At 41.5% G+C, this 22048-nt stretch overlaps 1 protein-coding gene across 1 annotated transcript in view; it reads right to left on the bottom strand.

Annotated features, from left to right (window-relative positions):
* Positions 1–683: 683 nt before the first annotated feature.
* Fech (ferrochelatase) overlaps positions 684–22048 on the bottom strand; it is a 32596-nt gene continuing 11231 nt past the window's right edge. Inside the window, exons 5-11 of the mRNA XM_003474165.5 lie at positions 16331–16465; positions 13545–13651; positions 10077–10175; positions 8022–8129; positions 7338–7502; positions 3716–3775; positions 684–3094 (exon numbers count right to left, since the gene is read on the bottom strand). Coding sequence (XP_003474213.1) covers positions 2960–3094; positions 3716–3775; positions 7338–7502; positions 8022–8129; positions 10077–10175; positions 13545–13651; positions 16331–16465 — 809 coding nt within the window. The 3' untranslated portion in view covers positions 684–2959. The remainder of the gene's footprint in view (positions 3095–3715; positions 3776–7337; positions 7503–8021; positions 8130–10076; positions 10176–13544; positions 13652–16330; positions 16466–22048) is intronic.

Here is a 22048-nt window from a genome sequence, read left to right as displayed (position 1 = left end):
AATGAAATGCCCAACATCTGGGAACAGATTAGCTAAGAGAAGCAAATGTAGTGACTCTACTTTCAGTGACCTGCCCACCACATCCTTGTATTATCCCAAAAAGAAATGAGAGTAGGAAAAAAAATCTCTTTTTAAGATCAGTTAAAATTCTAAATGACCAAATATTTTTTAGGGTTGTTCATACCTTCTGACAGGGTTGGGCTGGGCAACCTGGAGCACAAAGGCTGCTTTTCTTCCTATCTGACCCTGGATGTCTAGTTTCAGCCATAAGGAAGACTTAGCAAAATCCTAGAGAAAGACAGCAGCCTGATCATGGGGTCTCTTAGCTGGGACGTGTACTCTGAAGTACGATCAAAAAGTCGTGGATTTTTACTATTTACTCAGCACCACTCACCACTGTCACATATTTAGAGGGATCTGAACAATGAGTTCGTTGCCCAGTAACAGATTTCCTCTGATGCACATTCTTTAGGAGAGCTCCTTCCTGTGCACCCAGCCACGGTCCTGGGCCCTGCGGTCATCTGCCTCCCACACAGCCCAGCAGGTCTTCCGTGGAAGCGGACTGCTCTTCGAGGAACAGCCAGATCCCTGTGTAGCACAGCTTCCAGCTGTTCATTGCCAATTACCAGGGCAAACATTTGTACTTCAAAGCTGACAAACAGAATAACAACTCTTAAAGACTATTAGCTGTAGAAATACTTTATTAAATGCTACCCTCTTTTTGTGACACCGATCAATGGTTAATAGTCAAAAGTAACCTTTTTAGAGACACAAATGCTATGGGGGTGATCTCATTAGGTTTATGTTATTTTATTTCACTTCATTTGCTACAGGGTCTCACTAAGTTTTTCAGGCTAGCCTTGAACTCACTATGTAGCCCAGGCTGGCCTCGAACATGTGGCAATCCTTCTGCCTTAGCTTCCTGACTGCTGAGACTACCAGCATGTACCGCCACACCAGTTTGCCTCTCATTAAGGAGCCAGCCTCCTCCTAAGGTGGATCCAGGACATTATTACAGACAGCCCAGTTATTGCTGATTCAAAGTTCCTTAGCAAATGAGGGGCTTTGGATACCCTGAAGGGCTCCTCAGCCAGAACTGTCCTTAACATCTCCACGACAACACTGTCTTCACCTCAAAGCAGCCAGAGAGGTAAAGCAGACCTTCAGCAAGTGTTGCAGGGCAGAAAGAATGGCTTGAATGTAACCTGTCTTCTAGTACCAGGCCAAAGCCTAGGATATGTGCTTCACTGGGACAGCCACTCAGAGTCTAATTTGAATCCAATTCCCAAAAAGGTGATGGAAAAAGAGAGGGAAAAAAATCCAAACTAAGTACATCTTACTTCTTTCCTTAGAAACAACCTTCTAATAAAAACTCAGTTTGGGAGAAAAAAATGCAGAAGCCTACCTATTAGAGGGTCATTATCAGCACAGGAGAACTGCTAACTAGAGCACGCGGCACATTTCTTTCCAATCATTTTTTTTTTTTTTTTATCGGTACTAGGGATCGAACTCACGACTGCCTGCTCGCAAGGAAGGCACTTATGCCGCTGAGCTAAATCCCCAGCCCCTTCTTTCCTAGTCTTGCAAAATAAATTCCTCATATTTAATCACTTTGATCAGTTTTGATTTAGCAGCATCAATCAAACTGGTTAAAACTTTAATGATGTTATACCATCTATCAAAAGCAAATCCTGAGTATAGAAGATCTATGAATCCCCTAATTACTTCCACTTTATGAATTGGCTTCAAAAATATCAAAGAAATGTTCTTTTGAAAAAAGTTTTAGGGTTTGGAGGAAAGAGAAAGCAATCATTACAAATTCTTCATGGATCCATTAGAAATATTTTCAATCCATTTAATTCCAAATACAGAAGATCAGATCTGACCTGACATTACTTCTACATTTTTAGAATAACTTTCCACTGAGAAATTCAAGGTGACAATGACATCAAAAAATATCCACAAGAAAAGACTGGCATGAAGCATGATAGGATAATAGCTGTTGCATGAGAGTGGTTCTTTTCTTTCTCTGTACTTGTCAAATGTCCTACTGTAGAATACATAATCTCACGGTAAAAACATGTAAATTGAGGAAGAATTCAAGGTTACAAAATACAGTTGACTTTTTAAAATAACTCTTCATTGTACAGAAAAGAAGCACTTAACTAAGATCAGAAAAGGCTGCATGGAAAGACTACTGAAGCCCCTGGGTGGGACGGCTTTAGAGCTCAGTCCTTCAGGAACCTTCCCGGCAGTGCAGGGCTGGGCAGCACAGCTCCCTCCCGAGACACCGAGGCAGCTGCGACCCACAGAGCGTCTCCACGCGTTCACCAGCCTCATGTACCTGGGGAGTCACACAGCACTTCTGGTTTTGGGATGAGGACACACAGACACCAAAACAACCAATGAACGGAGGCCTCCCTGGAAACAGAAACCATGGTAGGCAATCAAACCACTTCACCGGCCTTCTGTTCCCGTGCCCAGACTTACAGGAAAGATAGGTCATATTTCCTTTTCCAACTACATCTATTTAAAAAACTACAACTAAATGCATGAAGCTGTCAGCATATCTGTCACACCGATCCCCCAGAGGGGACAGGGTGAATCCTTTGTACCCATTCGGGGGTGGTTCTAGGCAACAAAGCAAAATCTCTATTTAAAATAGGTGTGCATCTCATGAGATAAACTCTCAAAAGTCATGTTTCAAATGTCCTTGTGGAAATTCAAAACTAGGAAATTTACCCAGAGAGCGGGATTACAAATGCTCACTCTATAAGTGCATGAAAACTGAAAGTCTCTCCGTACAATTTCAGAGTCCATTTCTCACAAAATCACAGCTGTGCCCAAAGGCCATGCAGACACTGATGTGGCTTCCTTCTTTGGTCTCTAAACAGTGTCCTCCCCCCATCTGAGGAGTCTAGATGTGGGGCATTTGCCTAATCCGACAGAGTTCTCCGGGTCACAGCTGCTGGTTGGTGAAGAAGGATTTAGTCTCCCTGCAGACAGGATTTACACAGAGCGGACAGTTCAGAGTCAACTGCTTGGAGCACAGCTTGTTTGACTGGATGTGTGAGTGCACCAAGTCGGCCAGGGCCTGCAAGACACACAAGAAGCACAGAGCATCAGATGGGAAATGTCTGCTCACGGAAAATTCTGCTAGGCTAGCATGTGTGCTGAGCTCAGGCTTTTAATCTGCATTGTAAAGTCCGAACTATATTCCACGTCTTCCCTTCCTGAGCATCCTCAGCTTAGGGACAATTAAAATATGGAATTCAGCCAGGTGTGGTAGCCCATACCTGTAATCCCAGGACTCAGAAGGCTGAGGCAAGAGGATCACTTCAAGTTAGAGACCAGCCTGGGCTACAAAGTGAGCTCAAGGCCATCCTGAACTGCATAGTGAGACCCTGTCTCAAAAAAGACCAAATACATACATACATATATACGAATCCAGGAAATGATCCTCTTACTGCAGCCACTCCCCCTTTTCTCTGAAAAGCAGATTTTAAATTACACATAGTTATAGGTGGGTAAAAATGAGAAAATTGGGCCTACCTAAAGGAAAAAGGAAGGAGTGGATAAGGAATTCGATCTTATTTTTGTAATTAATTGGAACTCCAAATGTTCTAATATGTGAGAAAACCAATATTCTGCAAGAGTTTCTCAGAGGATTACTCCCCGGTATGTTCTACTAAAATGGTTGCAACACTGCAGATACCTTAGAGAACAGTGGATTTCCATTAAGAGACTCCGCTCTTCTGATGTTTTCAGCTCCACACTAAATCAAATGAGGAAGGGGAGGAAAAACACACATTTTAAGGAACTGCTATAAAATCACACAAACAAGCACATACCCAGGCAGTCTGACCTCGAGCATGCTCAGACTGATGGACAATGAGTCACAGGCCAGTACGCAGCAGGGGTGGGGGTGGGGGTGGGGGTGGGGGTGGAGGCTGCTACCACTGACTGTTCTATTTCTGGGTCCCCCCATTTCCAACCCCATTATCCTCCTACAGGTGGTCTGTTTCCAGACCATGGCTGAGGTTATTCTTGATGAAATTCTCCTTAATTAAAATGTGCTTATCTTTCTTTTTATATTAATTCTACTTTTCTAATAGATGCTCTTACAGACTCTACCTAAGTAGAATGTTGCTTTAATAGTAACATTTTGCTGCTCGCTTTGATCCTGGGTGTGAAAAAGAAGAAATTTAATTGATGGACTCTGAAAAGTATACTGGATCTAGACTGAATACAATGCACAGTTGGGTTTTAAATATATTCTTACAAAAAAAACAGAAAATAAAACATACACGCACAGGCACAGAGATTGCTTCAATATCATTCTTTTCCTCCATCCCAAAATATTCAGTTAGTCATCTATTCAGTTAGTCTAAAGAACTAAGCACTGATTACAGTTTACTCAGTTAGGACCTTCTCTTTCCCGTTCCTGAAGATGGCTTGCCAGCTGCTTTAGCCTTCTGATTGCCCTGAACCGTTTACACTGCGGGCCGGTGTGGGAAATGCAAGATTTGGTGGACACCGGGATCTCAACGGAGGGAGCCCCTGTGCTGTAAAACTTCACACAGAAGTTGGGGGAGTAGCGCAGCCAGGGCCAGCAGGAGTCAGCAGGACCCTTGGGAGGACCATCGGGGCGGGGCGGGTGGACACCCACATGCTGCCTGGGAAGCTGCCTTCAGAAAGCAATTGGAACAATCAAAGTATTTTTTACAAAGTGGGGTGGAGTAGGAAAAATGAAGAACACCTTCGACATCAGGTTTAGGTTAATAATTATAGAGATATAATTATATTTACTAATTTAGGTCCATAATATAGTGTTTGTTTGTTTTTGTCTTTTTCCTTTTTATCGGTACCGGGGATCGAACTCATGACTGCCTGCTTGTAAGGCAGGTGCTTATGCCGCTGAGCTAAATCCCCAGCCCCCATAATATAGTTTTAAGAAAGACAGGAATGAAATACCAGTTTTGTTAAACACAGAGAAGCCTGTTCTTTTAAAAACACACACATTTGAAAGGAAAAGGGACTTACTCTCACCACAGTATGAACAGATGTGCTGAGGGGTAAGATTATGAATGTGTTTCACTCACTGTACTATGAGGTATAAGCAAAATCTTTTTAAAGTTTTATTACAATAAAAGACACATTGCCATTAATCCTTCTCTGAGCCCTCCCCCCAGCAGACTCAGCCCACTGTTTCCGCCCCTTTCAGAAGCAGTTGGGGGGGGGCTCTTCGCGCACTTCCGCTACTCCACTGTGGCTCCCCGATTCCAAATGTACCTCCCACAGGCGTGGCGACTTTGGCCAAGAGCCAGAAGCTGCTTGGTGTCAGACTGGCTGGGCAATGCGGGTGAGGGTGCAGCACCGCATTGCTATCTGACAGAAACTTCATAAACTTTCTGAATCAATTCAGGACCCTGAAGCGACCACGAAAAGACATTCAGGAGGGGCTAGGGATTTAGCTCAGTGGCATAAGCGCCTGCGTTGCAAGCAGGCAGTCGTGAGTTCAATCCCCGGTACCAATAAAAACAAAAAAACAAAACAAAACAAAAAAAAGACATTCAGGAGACAGGCGTCCCAGGCTGTCTCAGAAAATGGCAAGAACACAGGAGAAGAGGGAGACTGCAGGCTGTGCGTCTTTAACAGCAATAAACTTTACCTGTAGTTTAAAATTTGCTGTGGTTTTTGATCAGATCTCAGGTACTACTCTGTACTATCTGACATCCTTACTATTTTTATTTTCAAAAGAGCAATAAAGTCATTTAGGGGAAAAATTTTTTTTAACTTTTGTAGTTGATTATTCTAAACATACTCTATTCTCTTAATGAGATACATTATAGTTAGATGGTTTTCTTTAACTAGTATAAAGACTAATTTATTAGTCACTAATAATTTCTTTGATTACTAAATAACCTCAGCTTAGTAATATGGATGAATGTGAATGGTCATTCAACACGGATAAAAACTCATTTTCCAAACCCACTGATAGGAGCTAAATTTTCACTGTCTGTTTTTTTAAGACAGAGTCTCACTATGCAGTTCAGGCTGGCCTTGAACTCACTATGTAGCCCAGGTTGGCATGACTTTGCAGTGATCCTCCTGCCTCAGTCTCCCAAGTGCTGGGATTACAGGAGTGCACCATCATGCCCAGCTTTTTCACTGTATTTTTTTTTTTAAAGCAAACTCACAATTAGTCAAGGATACAATGGGATACAGACACTGCACTAAAGAAAAACTATGGACAGTGCTACAACCTTGTCTTCACCAATCACAACCTGCCCACAAACTATTTTTCGTAACTCCTGATGAGCAAACTTGGGCACTCCTTAAGGTCACCCATCTGACTGAAGCCCAGCACGGACATGCACACGGCAGGGGCTGGGGCTGCTCCAGTTTTGGCCCACCCTCCTTCCACCTTGCCCCGCACACAACACCCACCCCAGGCAGAGCACGCGCTCTGCTAGGCCAGGCCTCTGTCAGTCAGTCACACACAGGGCAACCAGGAATTCCGGCAGAAGAAAAGGAGAGAAAGGCTGCTTCTCCACTGCTTCCACACTTCCCACAGAAACAGAGCTCTAAGGTAGATGCAAGCTTCGGGTGGGGCCACAGACGCCACAAGATAGGAAGCAATAGTTTTTCTTCTATGCTTAATGACAATGCACATCCATCTTACATTACAAAACACCAAGGGTGGTATTTGTTATTTCAATAATCAGATTGATCACGACATGGTAGCAAAAAGCTAATTAAGTGAATGCATAGAAGAGGGAAAGGAAATTACAGCACACGCAGCTCACATGTTCACTTGAAATGACAATGTCTCCCATGACTAGAAATCCAACGGGAACCGTCACGGCCCAAGCAAAGTGAAGAATTATAGGATAAATTTTTCTGTGGGAGCAGCAAGGTGTACCATTCTTTTTCTCTTAAAGAACAGTGGTTGTGGGGCTGGAGATACAGCTCAGCAGCACCGTGCCTGCCTGGTAAGTGTGAGGTTCTGAGTTTGATTCCCAGTCCCAGAAAAAAAAAAAAAAGAACAACAGCTGTTACTACTTGTGTGCAGCATGGTAACTCCAACTAAGCAGGACGACAAGGGCTGCAGAGATCCCTAGCTACCTGGTTAAGTAAGGACACAAATGTCCTCTCCCCGCACCGACACCGAATAAATGCAATGTGTTGAGGTTACTACTTGGTGCAGTATTATTCAAAATGGTGAGGACACAGCACCTTTAAATAACAGTTTGGAATGACACCAATAGTTGCAGGAAACATTTCCTTTTTTAAAAAATCACATTGAGATTGATAAGCCAGACGGCAGCACGCACCTCCTTGGCTAACACTTGAGAGTATTCAATGTCCAGTTCGTACAGTGTTTCAATGTGATCACTGGTGAAGGCTATTGGGACCAAGAGGATGTTCTTCCTTCCCCGCTCACAAAGCCCTTTGATGGCCTCATCTGTCTGAGGACCCAACCAGGGTACTGGGCCAACCTGTCAGAAAGGAGGATGAAGATGTAAATGAATCATTCTGCCGCCAAGTCTACAGCACCCACTGTCCCCTACCTTGTGCACACCCACTTGCTCATTACAGGCAAGAATCACTCTTACACCTGTTTGAATGGGTTTGTATTATTATATTGAGGTCTGAATCATTCTAGAGGTTAACCTATTATCAATAAATAATAGTTTATCTGAAAATAAAATACTAAGCCAGTGGAATTCCACTAATCACTTGATTTTCCTTTCTATTACTTCTTTGTGGAACTCTTTCTGTCCATAATTGAGCAATCCAGTGAGTAGGGATTGAACCCAGGGCTTCCACAGTAAGCTATATCCCTAGCCCTTTATTTTTTATTTTGAGACAGGGTCTCACTAAATTACTAAAAGCCCAGGCTAGACTCGAACTGGTGATCCTTCTGCATCACCCTCCCAGAGTGCTGGGATCACAGACATGTATCATCCCGCAAACAGAGAAGAGTTGAGTGCCACCAATGCATAAAAGCCACCTACCTTGGACTGCCAAACCAGTCGGTAGGGGTTGGAGTAACTGAGCTTTTCCATGACTTTTTGGACAGTGGCGCCGACCTCCTGAGGATAGGGGTCCCCTCTGTTGACCACCTGCAGCAGAAACAAAATGGTATTCAGTTGCTCACATTGCAAAGGGCTCCAAGAGCCTCTGACTGTGTTGTGACACAGGGTTAGCTGTGGACCAGCCTTCCCTCCTTGTCTCCTGAACTGTGCATGAAATGATCTGCGCTCTGATGGAGCATTCTTGGTTGCTTCTCTTCAATGGCCAAAGAGAACACTGTGCTCCATCTTCTCTAAGGTCCTTGAGAAGATACAAAATTAATGTCTAACCACAGAGGATGGCTCTTTTTATCCCCCAAACTGGAAAAGGGAAACAATACCAAGAAAGCCAGGTAGAAGAGTCAGTGTAAGATGGAAATGCCCAGGAGTGGTGGATTTTAACCAGGACTGAAAGAGTTCAGTATGGACAACGTGTTGAACCCCTGACAGAAGATGGAGTTTATGGGGGACACTAGAGGACCACGGGGAGGAACAGGAGAGCATGTGGTTCAGACTCCAGACTCATCAGGAATCTGATCCACACCTTCCACTTCTTTTTTCTAATCTGCTCTTCCCTGACAAGTGCTTTGTGAGCAAAGAATGTTTGATACATGTTCTTAATAGAACATGTTCATTAGGCTTATTTGGCTTCCTAATGTGTCTGTTAATGCCTTTGAAAATGTTCGATACAGTACATAGTAATTTTTAAAACTATTTTAAAATTTCATTGTGTCCTGGCTCCCTAATCCCCTTAGCCTATTTTATTTTTCCATGACATTTAATATATCCTGACCTACCATACTATCTTATGTATTATGTATTTTATCTTTTCCTGCTATTTGTCATTGGAGACAATGACAAATACTTTTGTCGGTTTTCTTCAATCCTATATCCTATGACACAACAGTGCCGGGACTGCAACGTAAGATGTTCTTCTGGCCCTGTTCAGGAGGTCTTGCCACAAAAGACAGTACGACCCTGTACGAATGAGGTAGGCAGGCTTCCAGATGGGAGAAAGTTCCCTCCAGAGCCACCTATTGATGAAGGGGATCGCCCAGTTGAGGCACAGGCAAGGAGAAACTGCACAGGTTTTGACGCTGGTGGCCACTAGGTGGCAGTACGGAGCAGTGAGAAAGGTGGCCCCCACACTGAGGTGACTCCCAAGGACTATGGACTTCAAATCTTAACCACACCTAAAATAGTGTAATTCTCCACCTCTTTGGTTGGAAAGCAATGTTTTTTAGGATACAATGATAGTTCTGAGATGCATAAGCTGGTTACTTTTTCTAAGACTTAATGCATACAGTGTGTATATACCAGTTTGATCTTTTTTGGGGGGGAGACAGGGTGCTAGAAATTGAACCTGTTCTTTGCACATGTTATGCAAGTACTTTCCCACTGAGCTATATATTTAGCCTCTAGTTTGACCATTTTTTTTCCAAAAATGCAGCAGACATGATATGGTTTGTGTATGTTAATGAATGACCTAGTACAACACGACTAAGGTAAAACCAAATTACAACCTGATCACTAGATATTCCTTGGCCAAATTGTGGTCCCTAGTCTTAGTAAGTTAGAAACTATAATTGCTTCCTAGAATTCAAATGGCTCCTATCAAATCTTGGGGACAGAAGAATGGGTAAAACAATTCTAGCTAAACAATTCCACGCACTGAAATACCAGGCCTTTGCAAGGGCAAGGATACACAGTCTTCTTTTAACTGGCCCACTTACTAGAAATTCTTCTATTTGAATATAGTGTATTTTCTAGTTACTACTTGAAAGAGGTTAAGAGGAGATTTGTTTACAATATTTTAATTTGGGCTATGAGACATTTCAAGAAATGGGTCTAATTAAGTTAGCACCAAGTTAAATCTGTGGTTTTGTAATTCATTCTTACACTGGGCTTTGGACATAATGGAGCTGGGACCATTTTACACATTTATAAAACAACACAATTCTCTAGCATTACATCACCCAACAAAATGTTCTTACTTACAGACATTGGCAGAGAGTGAGCCGAAAACAGAATGACCACCTCGCTTCTCTTCTCGGTTGGAAAATGGTCCAGTTCTTTGAGAATGTGGTCTGCAAAGCACTGTAGGAATCCCAAGAAAGGAAGGGAGGGATGCATGGGAAGAAAGAAATAGAAGAAAAGAAAGTATTTCAAACATGAGAGCTATACCAAAAATCTGAGAGCAACCTTCAAAAGCCAGAACACGTTTTTTAAAAATTACAAACAGTACAGGCTCTTTGTTTTGGTTCATCATCAAAATGGATCATAACAGTTTCAGGGGCCAAGGGAATTTGATGGGAAACTTCTAAAGCTTGCTAATGGCTCACTGCAAATGAATGCTGCGGATCTGCTTCCCCTCGGGAAGAGCAGGGCACACTTCCAGATGGGAAGGAAACGCAGATGGGAAGGAGAAGCTGTTTTAAGACCTCTCACTTGCTCTGTTAGCAGGAAAACAGCTTACAGGGTCTTTCTAAATCTTCCTTACTTTGGCTTTCAGTCACATTAAAATACATTAGCCAGAAATAGGAGAGAAATAAGAAAATACTCTTCTATTTTTATGACATCTTCCTGAGTCTCGGATCCTCATAGAGACAATTTTCCTCACAACTACCTAATGACAGACGCCTGGCTGCACGATCCCCATTAAATGCACAGAGGGAAAACAATTCACTGGTCATGAGGGTCAGCACCCCTATCTGTGAACCTGAGCTACAACACGGGCCCCACCTCTGCCACACCTCTGGCCACCAGACCAGCCCACTCCCTCATCTCCTTGCCCCTTCCCGTCATGCCAAGAGGTGCTGAAATGCCAGATCTGAAGAACCCTGCTTTCATCTCACACTGTAATCGCTCTGTCATTTCACTTACAAAGAAAGTGCTAAAAACGACAGTAATGGGCCAGCTGACAAAACAGGAATATGAATGGAAATTAGATAATAGTTGAGTATCAGTGTGAAATTTACTGATGTTGAATGTTGTACTCATCAGACAATACCCTGATCTTAAGAAGTACATCCTCTGACATTCAGGTGGAAAGAATGGCCAGATATACACAGCTTAGTCACAAATTGTCCAGAAAAGCATATGTTTATGTGTTTATCTATATGCAGACAGACACATGTACACACTCAACCTAATGATACAGCAACTGGAATACATATTAATAATGTGAACATAGGTAAAGAAGAGAAGAGAGTTTCTCATACTAGCTTAATCTCATAACTTTCTACATATCTGAAATTATATCTAAATAAAAACTTTTAGAAAATTATAAAGGCAATTTACCAGATCCATATAAATTTGCACTTGTTGGTATCTTGATATATCAACAGTAGACACTTACTATAGGATGTATAAATTAGCTGCTAATAAGTATTGAAATATTATTAATCATTCTGGAACTCTCACACAATTAGTAAATAAATGTGCTAAGGCACCAAATGCTGCCAAGAGTTAAGCTCCATTTTCAGAAGTTATAATTTATCTAAGAGAGTAAACGTGACAGTATTTGATACAAACAAAAAGTATTTTTCTTAGTGGTCTCTGCAGTGTTTAGAAACTAAGGATGGTATAGACATAGATATAGGCAACCCTTTAGAAGAAAACAAGAGATATTATCGTAGCCAATGTTGATCTCCTGTTGTCTTGCTCTGAAATCTGTGTCACTTACACTGTTTTCTTCTGATCTGCTTTGTTCTGCTTTGTTATGGTTTGTTTACCCTCTTCAAAATAAAAAATAAAAGAAATTAAGGATGCTCAGAAAGGATTACTTTTGGACAACAGGAGGGCACTGCAAAGTTTATGCAGGAGCCTGAGACAAATTTACTCCAATCATCAACAACTAGATGAATAGAAGTATTAGATAGAGATAACAGTAATAAAATGACTATTTTCAAGTAATGTGAATTAAAAGCTGTGTTTTTAGTTTTTAACCATAGTTTTAGTTTTAGTTTAGTTTCTTCATTTTCAAAAAATCTCCTATCTTACCCACATTTTAGAGTTTTTATTTTGTTTTCCTTCTCTCAGCTTGCAAAACTGCAAATAAGAGCACACAATGCTTTCTGGCTGGCCACAGTACCTAAGCCATCTTCAAAACTGAGGTGCCTGGGCAAGCAGAAGTGCTACTTAAATCACCTAAAGCCCATCTGCGGGATTTTCTGCGCACGGCCGGCCCCTCCGCGGAATGAAAGAGGCACCGGGCTCTCAGAGCCTTCAATCACACCAGCCAGGAGGGTGGATAAATGCCTCTAAAATTCCCTTTCATTTTATGAACAGAGACTTCCTCAGTTAAGAGACCTTTCCATCTTTCTGCTTCCCCGTTTTCAAAGGGCTGAATTTTAATGCAAATCTAATTACTCCCTGGATCAGGGCAGGCAGATGCTGTGCAGATCCCAGGCTCCGCACCACATGTCCGTGCTGACCTGAAACTCCCTCCTTCCCCACCGCAGCCTGGGAAGCCGGGAGCCGCAGTCAGGGCAGCAGGCCTCTGGGGCAGAGCTGCTGGACGGGACAGCACTGCAAAGGTGGGACGCAGACCCCACAGGGACACTCAGCCAGGAGGGAGTTCCTTCTCTTCACTTCTGACTTAGGAGTTCAACCCCTGGTTTAACCCTTCGCATGCCTGCAGGACACTTTCAGGAAGAGCTGCTCTGATTTTAATGATGTCTAGCACCATCTAGTGGTTACACGTTTGAAGTGCCACCAGGCTTTTAGAACCGTTAACAGGGTTATTTTGCCAGAGGTCAGAGAATATTCAAAGAACAAAAAAATATACTGCATGAAATCACTTCCTATTTATTCCACCTAAAACAAGACAAAATATGAAACTTCTATGATGGAAAAAACTATTTTCAGGGCTTGAGCAACATTTTACACTCTCATATTTGAAAGGCAGAAAATAATACCAATTCAACGATACTAGTTTTAGGTCTGTAGTTTTAATTGATTTTCCTAACGTTGAGCACCTATTCATAAGTTTTATAGAAGCAATTTGAAACTTCTATTAGTCTATGAAATGTTTCCCCACTGAAATGTTAAATTTAATTTCATGTCTCAGAGCACGTATACATTTTGCCTTTGAATTTTAATAAAAATCTTTTGACATTTTAAAAAGTTTAGAAAATAAAGGGTTTAATTTACCTGTAAGTCATTAAATGCATAAATGTAACTTAAGTGAAACACCATGTACAAAAATCCTTCATGTTCTGGCCACTGGGAAACACAAAACTCAAAGTCTAATTTTGTTATGATTGGGCACTAACAGCAGCAATCTGAGGAAAGAAAAGCATATAACTACATAATCTTTAAATTTTCTCTCTTTATACAAAGTTTAAAAAAATTGTCCAGCACGTACAGGAGTAGGAGGGCTCAGAAGGCCACTACCAACCTCGCGGGGCCAAGAGCTGACTGATCTGCTGCTGGGTGAGGAGCAGCTGTGGGTCACCGGCTCACCTGGATGAGGAGGGGGTGTGTGGGCCACCTGTCAATGGTGCTCCACTTCATCGTGGGCTTCTTTCCCACCTCATTGTAGTACCGGTAGATGGCATTTAAGCTGCTACCTGCGATATACAAGGGGCCAATTAACGGATACATTTTGATTATGGTGAAAGTAAAACACAGACTTGCAAAGGAAGTAATTATAAGTTCAAAGTAGGCAACCGCTTCTATGCAGAATCCCAGTCTAATTACAATCTTTTCAATACTTTAAAATGCATATGGATTTAGCAGCCCTGCAAATGAGGATCACTAAAAAGTAATCAATTTCAACAGACTTGCAATGATTATTGCGGCCATTTCTAGTGAGAAACGTGATGGCCATAGATTTATGAAACATAAGCGGTAGTTATTTGCAGGGATCAAGTCTTACAGCTGAAAGCATATTAAAATATTTTTCCTATTATAAAGGTAATCAGCACCAATACAAAAAATATAGGGGATGAAGAAGGAAGGAAAAAAGAAATCAGCCACTATCCTAGCATGCTAATACAGACATTGTTTTATTCTAGGACAGTCGTTTTCAGTTATCTGAATTGCTGCCTGTTTTTACAAAGTCGTGATGTTAGCATATGCAATCCTGTGTATATTGATCCTTGGTATTTGGGACAATATTATGAGGTACTTTTCATGTTATAATAAAAGTTTTATAACCAACCTTTTAAATGGCCTCACAACAAGGCAAGCAGCCTACTAAAGTTTTCACGAGCGCTATTTTGTTTCTACAGAATTATTGTCATTGCTTAGAGTAAGTTAAATGGACACAGAATCCTTACAATAAGCTAACAAAAATGTGTATTTCTAACAGAGAGATGGAAATCATGAATACTAGAAGTCTAGAGGAAGCCAGATGGTACTAACACAAAGCAGCCTTTTCCTGGCCTATGGGGAAGGTGGCATTGGGAGTCAAACTAACCTGATGAAACCAACCCCAACAGGGTCTTCTCCCTCAGTTAACACAAGGCAAGTTCCAACACACCAGCAAGCCTCCTACTGCCAGCACTGGGTGCTCAAACCACAAGTCCTGTCAGTCAGGTTTCTAATTTAGAAGCCTCACCACAACTGAGCCTTTTAAAACTTCAATGTATAGTTAGGTTAAGACTCAATTTGCAAAAAAAGAATAGAATCAATTTTGTTAAGCAGAATGAAGCCAGTCAACAGAATCCAACCTATTCAAGGATCAAAAACAATCTCTCTAGAAATCAAAGTAGTCATCACCATATTCACATTGCAAATTGCATTCTAACAAATGAAAGCCATTTTTCATATATTAAGAAGGACTTCTGGGAAGCTACACTGGCCCTTTCAGTCATTTGGAAGCATCCAATAAGCTAACCAGAAGAGTAATTAAGAAGGAGAAAATATAACTGAGAAAAGTGCTGAGACAGATATATGGTACAGTGGCTGTGCCACAATAATCTGTGTCTAAAAGACACTTAGATAAGGGATGATCCAGTGGCCTAAAGGAGTAAATGGGTTTCTCAAAGGTTTTTGTACCTTGGAAGTAAAAATATACCTGGTCCTTTCACACAGGATGCACTAAAGCAGTGATGATGAGCCTTTTAGGGACCAAGTGCAAACACTGCAACCTCAGACCAATTTACCAAGGGCCAACAATGCAGTTAAACCTGAATGTCTGATGCTTGGCTGCTGGTGCAATGCTGGGGTGACTTGGCTCACATGTGCCACCACTGTTACTAGAGAAAAACTGAGCATGCCTAGAAGTTGTAAACACACTACAAGACTCAGATGTGAAATTAAATCCACAGGGGCTGGGGATTTAGCTCAGTGGCATAAGCGCCTGCCTTGCAAGTAGGCAGTCATGAGTTCGATCCCTGATACCGATCAAAAGGAAAAAGACAAAAAAAAAAAATTAAATCCACAACCAATCCTTTGTCAGATAAATAATATGCTTAACTGAGGTATATTTTTTAAAGCAAGACAAAAAGATAGCTTGCAAATGCTAAAATCTGGCTTATCCTCCAGTGATATGTCACCAGATGTTTTGAAGTTATAGAAGTATATTTCCAAAAGAAGTCACAACTCAAACTCTTCAGGGTATCTGAGAGAGATTTTAACAAGTGTTCTGGATGAATATTTAAGCCATATAATGAACTCCTAATGTTTCTTCTAGGAGTCTTCGTTAACATTACAGACATGGTCAAACAAAGATTATTCTCCGGTTTCCGTTAAATATATGGGGGACAGCAAACAGTAACACTTTTTCAAACCAAGAACACTGAGAAAAGCTTGCAAAGAGAACCCCAAACTAGGTTTTCGTTTAACCAGCAAACAACTAAACAAAGCACAAAAACCAAACAAAAAAACCCCCCAAGACCAACCAGTATTTCTCATGTTACAGGAGAACTGCTGCTTTCAAAATGGAAAGAGCTATCACATTTGCTACATTAATATCAGGATAAGCATAAAAATAAAGTTTGATATGAACTAGCAAGTGGCTTAAGGTTCACTACTGATCCATTATCCATCTACATCAAAGCACTGAACACCTGTAGTCGCCACCTTTCACTACCCTTTGTAATTCTCAGCTGTCTGGGAACAATTCAAGGAGCAGAAGAACCACAAGATTTCAAGCGCTCTGACTGGCATGTTTAAAGGAGATAGGTTAGATTAACCTTGCAAACCACAAATGATGATTTAATCCCTCCTTCCCCACTCGGGACTGCCTAGTTAACTTTGCCAGGGCCATAGCCACCTTCCCAGTGTCACAGAGAAGCCCGTACCTGTGGTCGAGCAGCTATACTGTGGATACTGCGTGAAAGCGATGGCCCTCTGTAGTCCATCTCTCTCCATCTCCTCAATTGCTTCCTCTGTTAAAGGGTGGACATACCGGAATCCAATATAGTATTTGTGAGGAGCTGTTAGCGAGCACAAGTGGAAAAGAGAAAGTATTAATCTTTATATAGATTCTTCAGAGTCACCAAACATAATGGAATGCCCAGAAGAGAGAACAGTTAACCTCCTGTCCGATGACACTGACAATGTGGCAAGTTTAGAATATGCCTTAGATGTTAGCCATTCTCCAGCTAGTCTGTGGACTTCTAGTCATTATTTCATGGGGTTATCGCCCCCACTCAAACATCTGTATTTAACACAGTGGTTTTTAAAAACCAATCTTCGTTCTTGGCTGGAATAAAAGAGACTTAAGAGAAGGAAGGGGAAAGCTAGCACTAATTCTTAAGTGTACCTCTCCTTGCACATTATTCATTTAAGTCCCATTTTTTAAGATAAAGAAAGAAAAATGCTGAAGGTTAACCCTAACCTAAGGCCTATGGTCCTTCCATGCTCCCATCTGTTCCCATCATCCAGTTCCCTCAGACTCCAGGTCACCCAGTTTATTAAACAAATGCAAAATCTCTGGGACTCAAAGTATACAGATAACATACATAAAGCAAAACTCAAATTGGAGACATCAAGTGAAATGGGCCCCAAACGGCCCAACACTACTGCATAGTTTCGTATTTTTTCTCCTTCCTTGATTTACCAACTCCCCTTTCTACCATTTTTATCTTTAGGCATTTCAAAGACATCCACATCACATAACTTCTCAGCCATACCCAAAATCATGAAACTGAAAATGTTCTAAAATTACCTGGTCTTGTTTCCTTGCCTTTTATAAGCTCATACAAAACTAAGATGATACTGAGAATACTCTACACAAATGTCACGTAATCATAAAACCAAGATGAAGTTATTATCCAAAACATTTGTAGGGGCTGCAAGGAAAAATGCAAAACAAAACTGCCACAAGAAACACGTCGGTTAGGGCCTAGGGATATAGCTCAGTGGCATAAGTGCCTTCCTGGCAAGTATGAGGTTGTGAGTTTGATCCCCAGTACCGGTAAAAAGAAAAGAAAAGAAACGAAACGCATAGGTTAAAGTAAAATAAGTTTATTCTATATATATATGGATATATATATATATATGGATATATACATACATATATGGATATATACATGGAGAATATCCCCCATAATTTGATCCATGAACTATAAAATAATGGAACATGTTACTAAGGACAGAAGCATAATGTCAATAGGTAAAAGAAGCCCGGATGTGTGTGGAAAGCATGATGCAATTCAGTATTCACACACTGCAGTCTGCAGAAAGAGGGAGGAATACGAGAGGCCCCTTCTGGTCCTTCTCCCTTTATGCTCTCTTGCATAAAACAGGTGAACTGGAGTTAAAACACATCAGTGGATATGACCTTACAAGCAAACTCCAAAACACTGGTTGTTCAGTGACCAGGTGCTTCATGTGAAAATTACTCACTCTCACAGTACCACGCAGTTCATTTTTAAGCAACTCTTGGCAATCAAGCCAAGGCTTAGCAAGCAGCTGGAAACTGCTTTCTAATCTACTTGGAAGCAATACAGTTATCAAATGACTGAGTGAGAACCCTGATGTTGCAGGTCAACCAGTTTTTCACAATGTCTTTTCACCTGTCCAGTATTTGAAAATGCAGTCTAACTGCCTCGGGCCTGGAAGTTCCTCAGATAGCACAGACTCAGGGTAGAAAGGCTGCTCTAGCAGATACAGTCAAAGTGGGTGACCACATCTTGAAGTGAGCAAGAGTAAAATATTCTGGGAAGAACAGATAATGCTTTCTGAAATTCTGCAAACAGCCAAGCGTGGTGGCACATGCCTGTAATCCCAGTACTTAGGAGGCTGAGGCAGGAGGACTGTTGCAAGTTTGAGACCAGACTGGGCTACAAACTAAGCTCAAGGCCAATCTAAGCTCAAGGTCACTTCATAGAGACACCCCGCCTCAAAAAGACATAAACAAATAAAATAAGGTCTGCAAACAAATTATTTTAGAAAAAGTGGCAATGTGCTCCTGTCTATGTTCATGCTGAGGAACCAACAAATGGTATTCACAAAGGATCTTGTGGATCATACTAAATTTCCTGCTGTACCTGGCTGTCCCAGGCAGAACACAGGGAGGAGAAGGTGCCACATCTCGCCACAGTGATGCCTGAACACAGGACTCACTGGCCTCGCCCAGTATGCCCTCTGAGCCCAGTGGAGCTTTTCAAGAGAACAATAAAAAGACAGAAAAACGAGATTTTTAAACAGAAAGCTTCATTTATTTAGCATGCATAACAGTTTCAATGTGTGACATGATTCTTTGAAAGAAAGGTTTAAAATACGCAGCATGATGCTTCTAAATTTGCATCACATCATGAATTCTGCATTAATAAGCTATAAAAGCTCACACTTAGTGGATTTTTACCATGTACTAAGAAGGCTAAATGCCGTCCAGGATTAACTTGTTTAATTCTCATCAGGATCCTAGGAGTGCATTCTATTATTCTCCCTCTTGGAGCTGAAGCTTAGTGAACTAAGTAAATTGCTTGAAGTTATACAAGCAGGAGGGGAAGCCAGCATCAGCCAAACCAAATCCCAGCTCCTACCCATTGTGCACCTTTGCTTCGTTAAAAGCAGTCACAGTTCAAAGAATTAAACCGTAATTTTTAAAAACGTATCTTAGACTTAAGGCTTTCTACAAAGGGATTACACTTCTCACCTATTTCCTTTTCTCTTCACTATATTACTTTAATGAATTGTAATTACATGAAAGCATGCCCAAGCCATATTCAGCTATAACTCAATGCATTAGTTAATTGATCAATTCTGCACAAAGCCAATGCAAGTCTCAAAATTTCCATACTAACTGCCAGGCAACACCAATGTCCCTAAAACAACAGCTTATGACATTTTTACTTGTTTGCATTCATCACATTTTCTTGCTTGATGTTTTCTAACAGAAATAACCAAATAGATACAATTCAAAAGTAAACTTTGTAATCATGTAGGAAAAACAAGGAATAAAGAATGTCTTCATCCAGTTTCTGTTGCTGTAACTGAATACCAGAGCCTGGGTAATTATAAAGAACAGGGGTCATTTGGCTCACAGTTCTAAAGACTGGGAAGTCAAAGAGCACAGCACCAGACAAAGACCCACTGCTGTGTTGTGACATGATGAGGGGATCACATCATGAGACAGAGCATGTGCAATGGCTCAGGTCTTCCTTCTCCATACAAAGCCCCTGAGGCCCACCATGAGGGGTCCCAACCTCAGAACCTCAGCTAACTCCACTCACCCTTCAAAGGCCCAACCTCAAACACTATCAACATGAATTTGAGGATTAAGGTTCTAATGCATGTTTTAGGGACCACACTCAGACCACAGAAGAGGAGGAATAAGAAAAAAATGGAAAGAAAAAAACATGGAGAGTGTGAGTTAGGAAGGGAGCTGACTCCTAAAATGTACAAGCAAACCTAATTAATAAAAAAAAAAAAAGGTGTCATCACTCAGCTTTATGCCCACTCAGTAAAGTGTGAGCAGCAGGACAAGCAGCAACTTGCTGGGCATCCTGGGGAGGCCCTGAGGGAGCTGCAGAGCCCCACCTAGTGATCTCAGCAGTTCCCATGCTTTGAGACTGTTTCACCTTTTACACACCTGCATTCTGTGCGCTCATCAGCCCTCATACATGTCATGCACCATCTTCCCTAAGTCCCCAGAAAACTTTTTCTCTCTTAGCAAAATGCCTGAAGCAGCAGTCTCACTGAACTGGAAACTTCTTATAAGTAGAAACCATGACTTTCAACTCTAAATAATAGGACTGCTACAGAATGAATGAATAGGTAGTCACACTCAATACTACTACCAGGTCTGCAAAGCAGGCCTGTAAAGGGATTAGGAGTGGTCATCTACCATGCAAGAAAAAGTCAAACTTTAACTGGTATGCCTCCAGGCGCACAAGTATGGGCCACAGAAGATGATAATTTGCCAAAGGGTCACCAAAATCAATAGCCACTCTGGATTAGTATCCTGCATAAGCTTTAAAGATCCACAGAAAGCAAAAGTAGTCCCCCAGAGAGGTGCCTGTTCATGTCAATGGGAATTACCAGACAAGCTGCTCCATGCTGGTGAGGTGTGACTAACTCACCACCCTGTCCTGCAGCACTGTACCTCACCAGTGGTCAGTGCTGATGCAGAGCTGGTGGCTGGCAGAATGAATGAAGGATACATGGCTGTTGAAACTTGTAGATGAAGAACAGCATGAGCAAAAGAAAAAGGCAGTTTGCTGACACATTAGGAGCGATTTAGTAACCAGACAGGCAAGCCACCAAGAGAACACATGCACCATGAACTCTTGAAACTTATCCCCCACATTACAGAAGAGAGTAATGGACCACTGGGCTGGGGACATAGCTCAGTGGCACAAGCACCTGCCTGGCAAGTACAAGGTCATGAGTTTCATTTCTGGTAACAAAAAAAGAGAAAACAAAAAAAGAGAAGAATGGACCATTTAAAGTAAGCATGCAGAGGACAGAATACTTAATATTTTAAGCATTTTTTTAAAACTCATTTTTGCATAAAGTAGATGCAACTGTTTTTTTGATAATTACCAAAGCAAAGAATCTCTGAACCCCCAAATCCTCACACTTGTAATTTCCCACCTTTGTACTACATGACCATCCAGTAAAATGATCAGATAGATGCTCAACAGTCAGAGGTACACTGGATTAACACCAAGTTATTTGGTGGGACCCTGTCCAGTCAACCTGTGAGGCAGTGACCACAGCTGGCCTTTCTGGTCTGGACCATCCAACAGCCTCACCACAGAGAGCAAAAAAGTAGGAGGAGGTGGGAGGATGTCTCTCTGTTTTCCTTTCTCAAATTTGATGTCTTTATGGTAACATGTAAATGGGGAAAAAATTTCTGCATGTTTCCCATAAATAAAGTACAAGTCTAATTCATACTAAATCTTATTAATAGCAGGGTTGTTTGCTATCAAGTAAGAGTTAAGTGCAAAGCAGGCAAGTTTCCCACTGCCAATATTTAAAAAGATTCACTCTGGCATGTATGGCTGAACTGCACAAGAAATGCCCTTGAGCCACAGGGGAAGACAGGATACAAATCTAATATTCAAAAGCGCAATTGAACAATTTTCCGAGTGAGATGGTCTGCAGAGGGACTAGCAACCTTAGTCTCTTTGTGTAATGGGAAATGCTCACTTCTGAGAGTAATTCTAGCGGAGGCTAAACGATGACATCTCAGAGAAGAGGAATGTTCTTTTTGGTCCTGCCTAACAAGGCTGTTTGACAATTTCCACAGTGTCACATACCTGTGCTGGGTCCTAAGGCCCTAAAATGGCAGTGAATGTATTTTGGGATCCTAACATGTGTATTTTTCACTTTTAACATTTATTTATCCACATCTAAGTCTTAAAATTAATCAGCAGTATTTTGTATGACTTATTATGCAAAAATAGTGTATCCTACAATCAAGTGTGTCTTGAATACAATTAAACATGACACTTGCAGTTCATTTATGCATTTAATGTCTTATTCTGCCCATGAATGGGGCTGTTATCATGTGCAAAATCATTTTTTGTGCAATGTCCAATGCGCTACTTCAATACCTGCCAATA

This window comes from Cavia porcellus, unplaced genomic scaffold (genome assembly GCF_034190915.1).
Source record: "Cavia porcellus strain 051 isolate PalLab524CR breed Dunkin Hartley unplaced genomic scaffold, mCavPor4.1 scaffold_20, whole genome shotgun sequence".
Classification (NCBI taxonomy): domain Eukaryota; kingdom Metazoa; phylum Chordata; class Mammalia; order Rodentia; family Caviidae; genus Cavia; species Cavia porcellus.
This window is presented reverse-complemented; position numbering and strand designations above follow the sequence as displayed.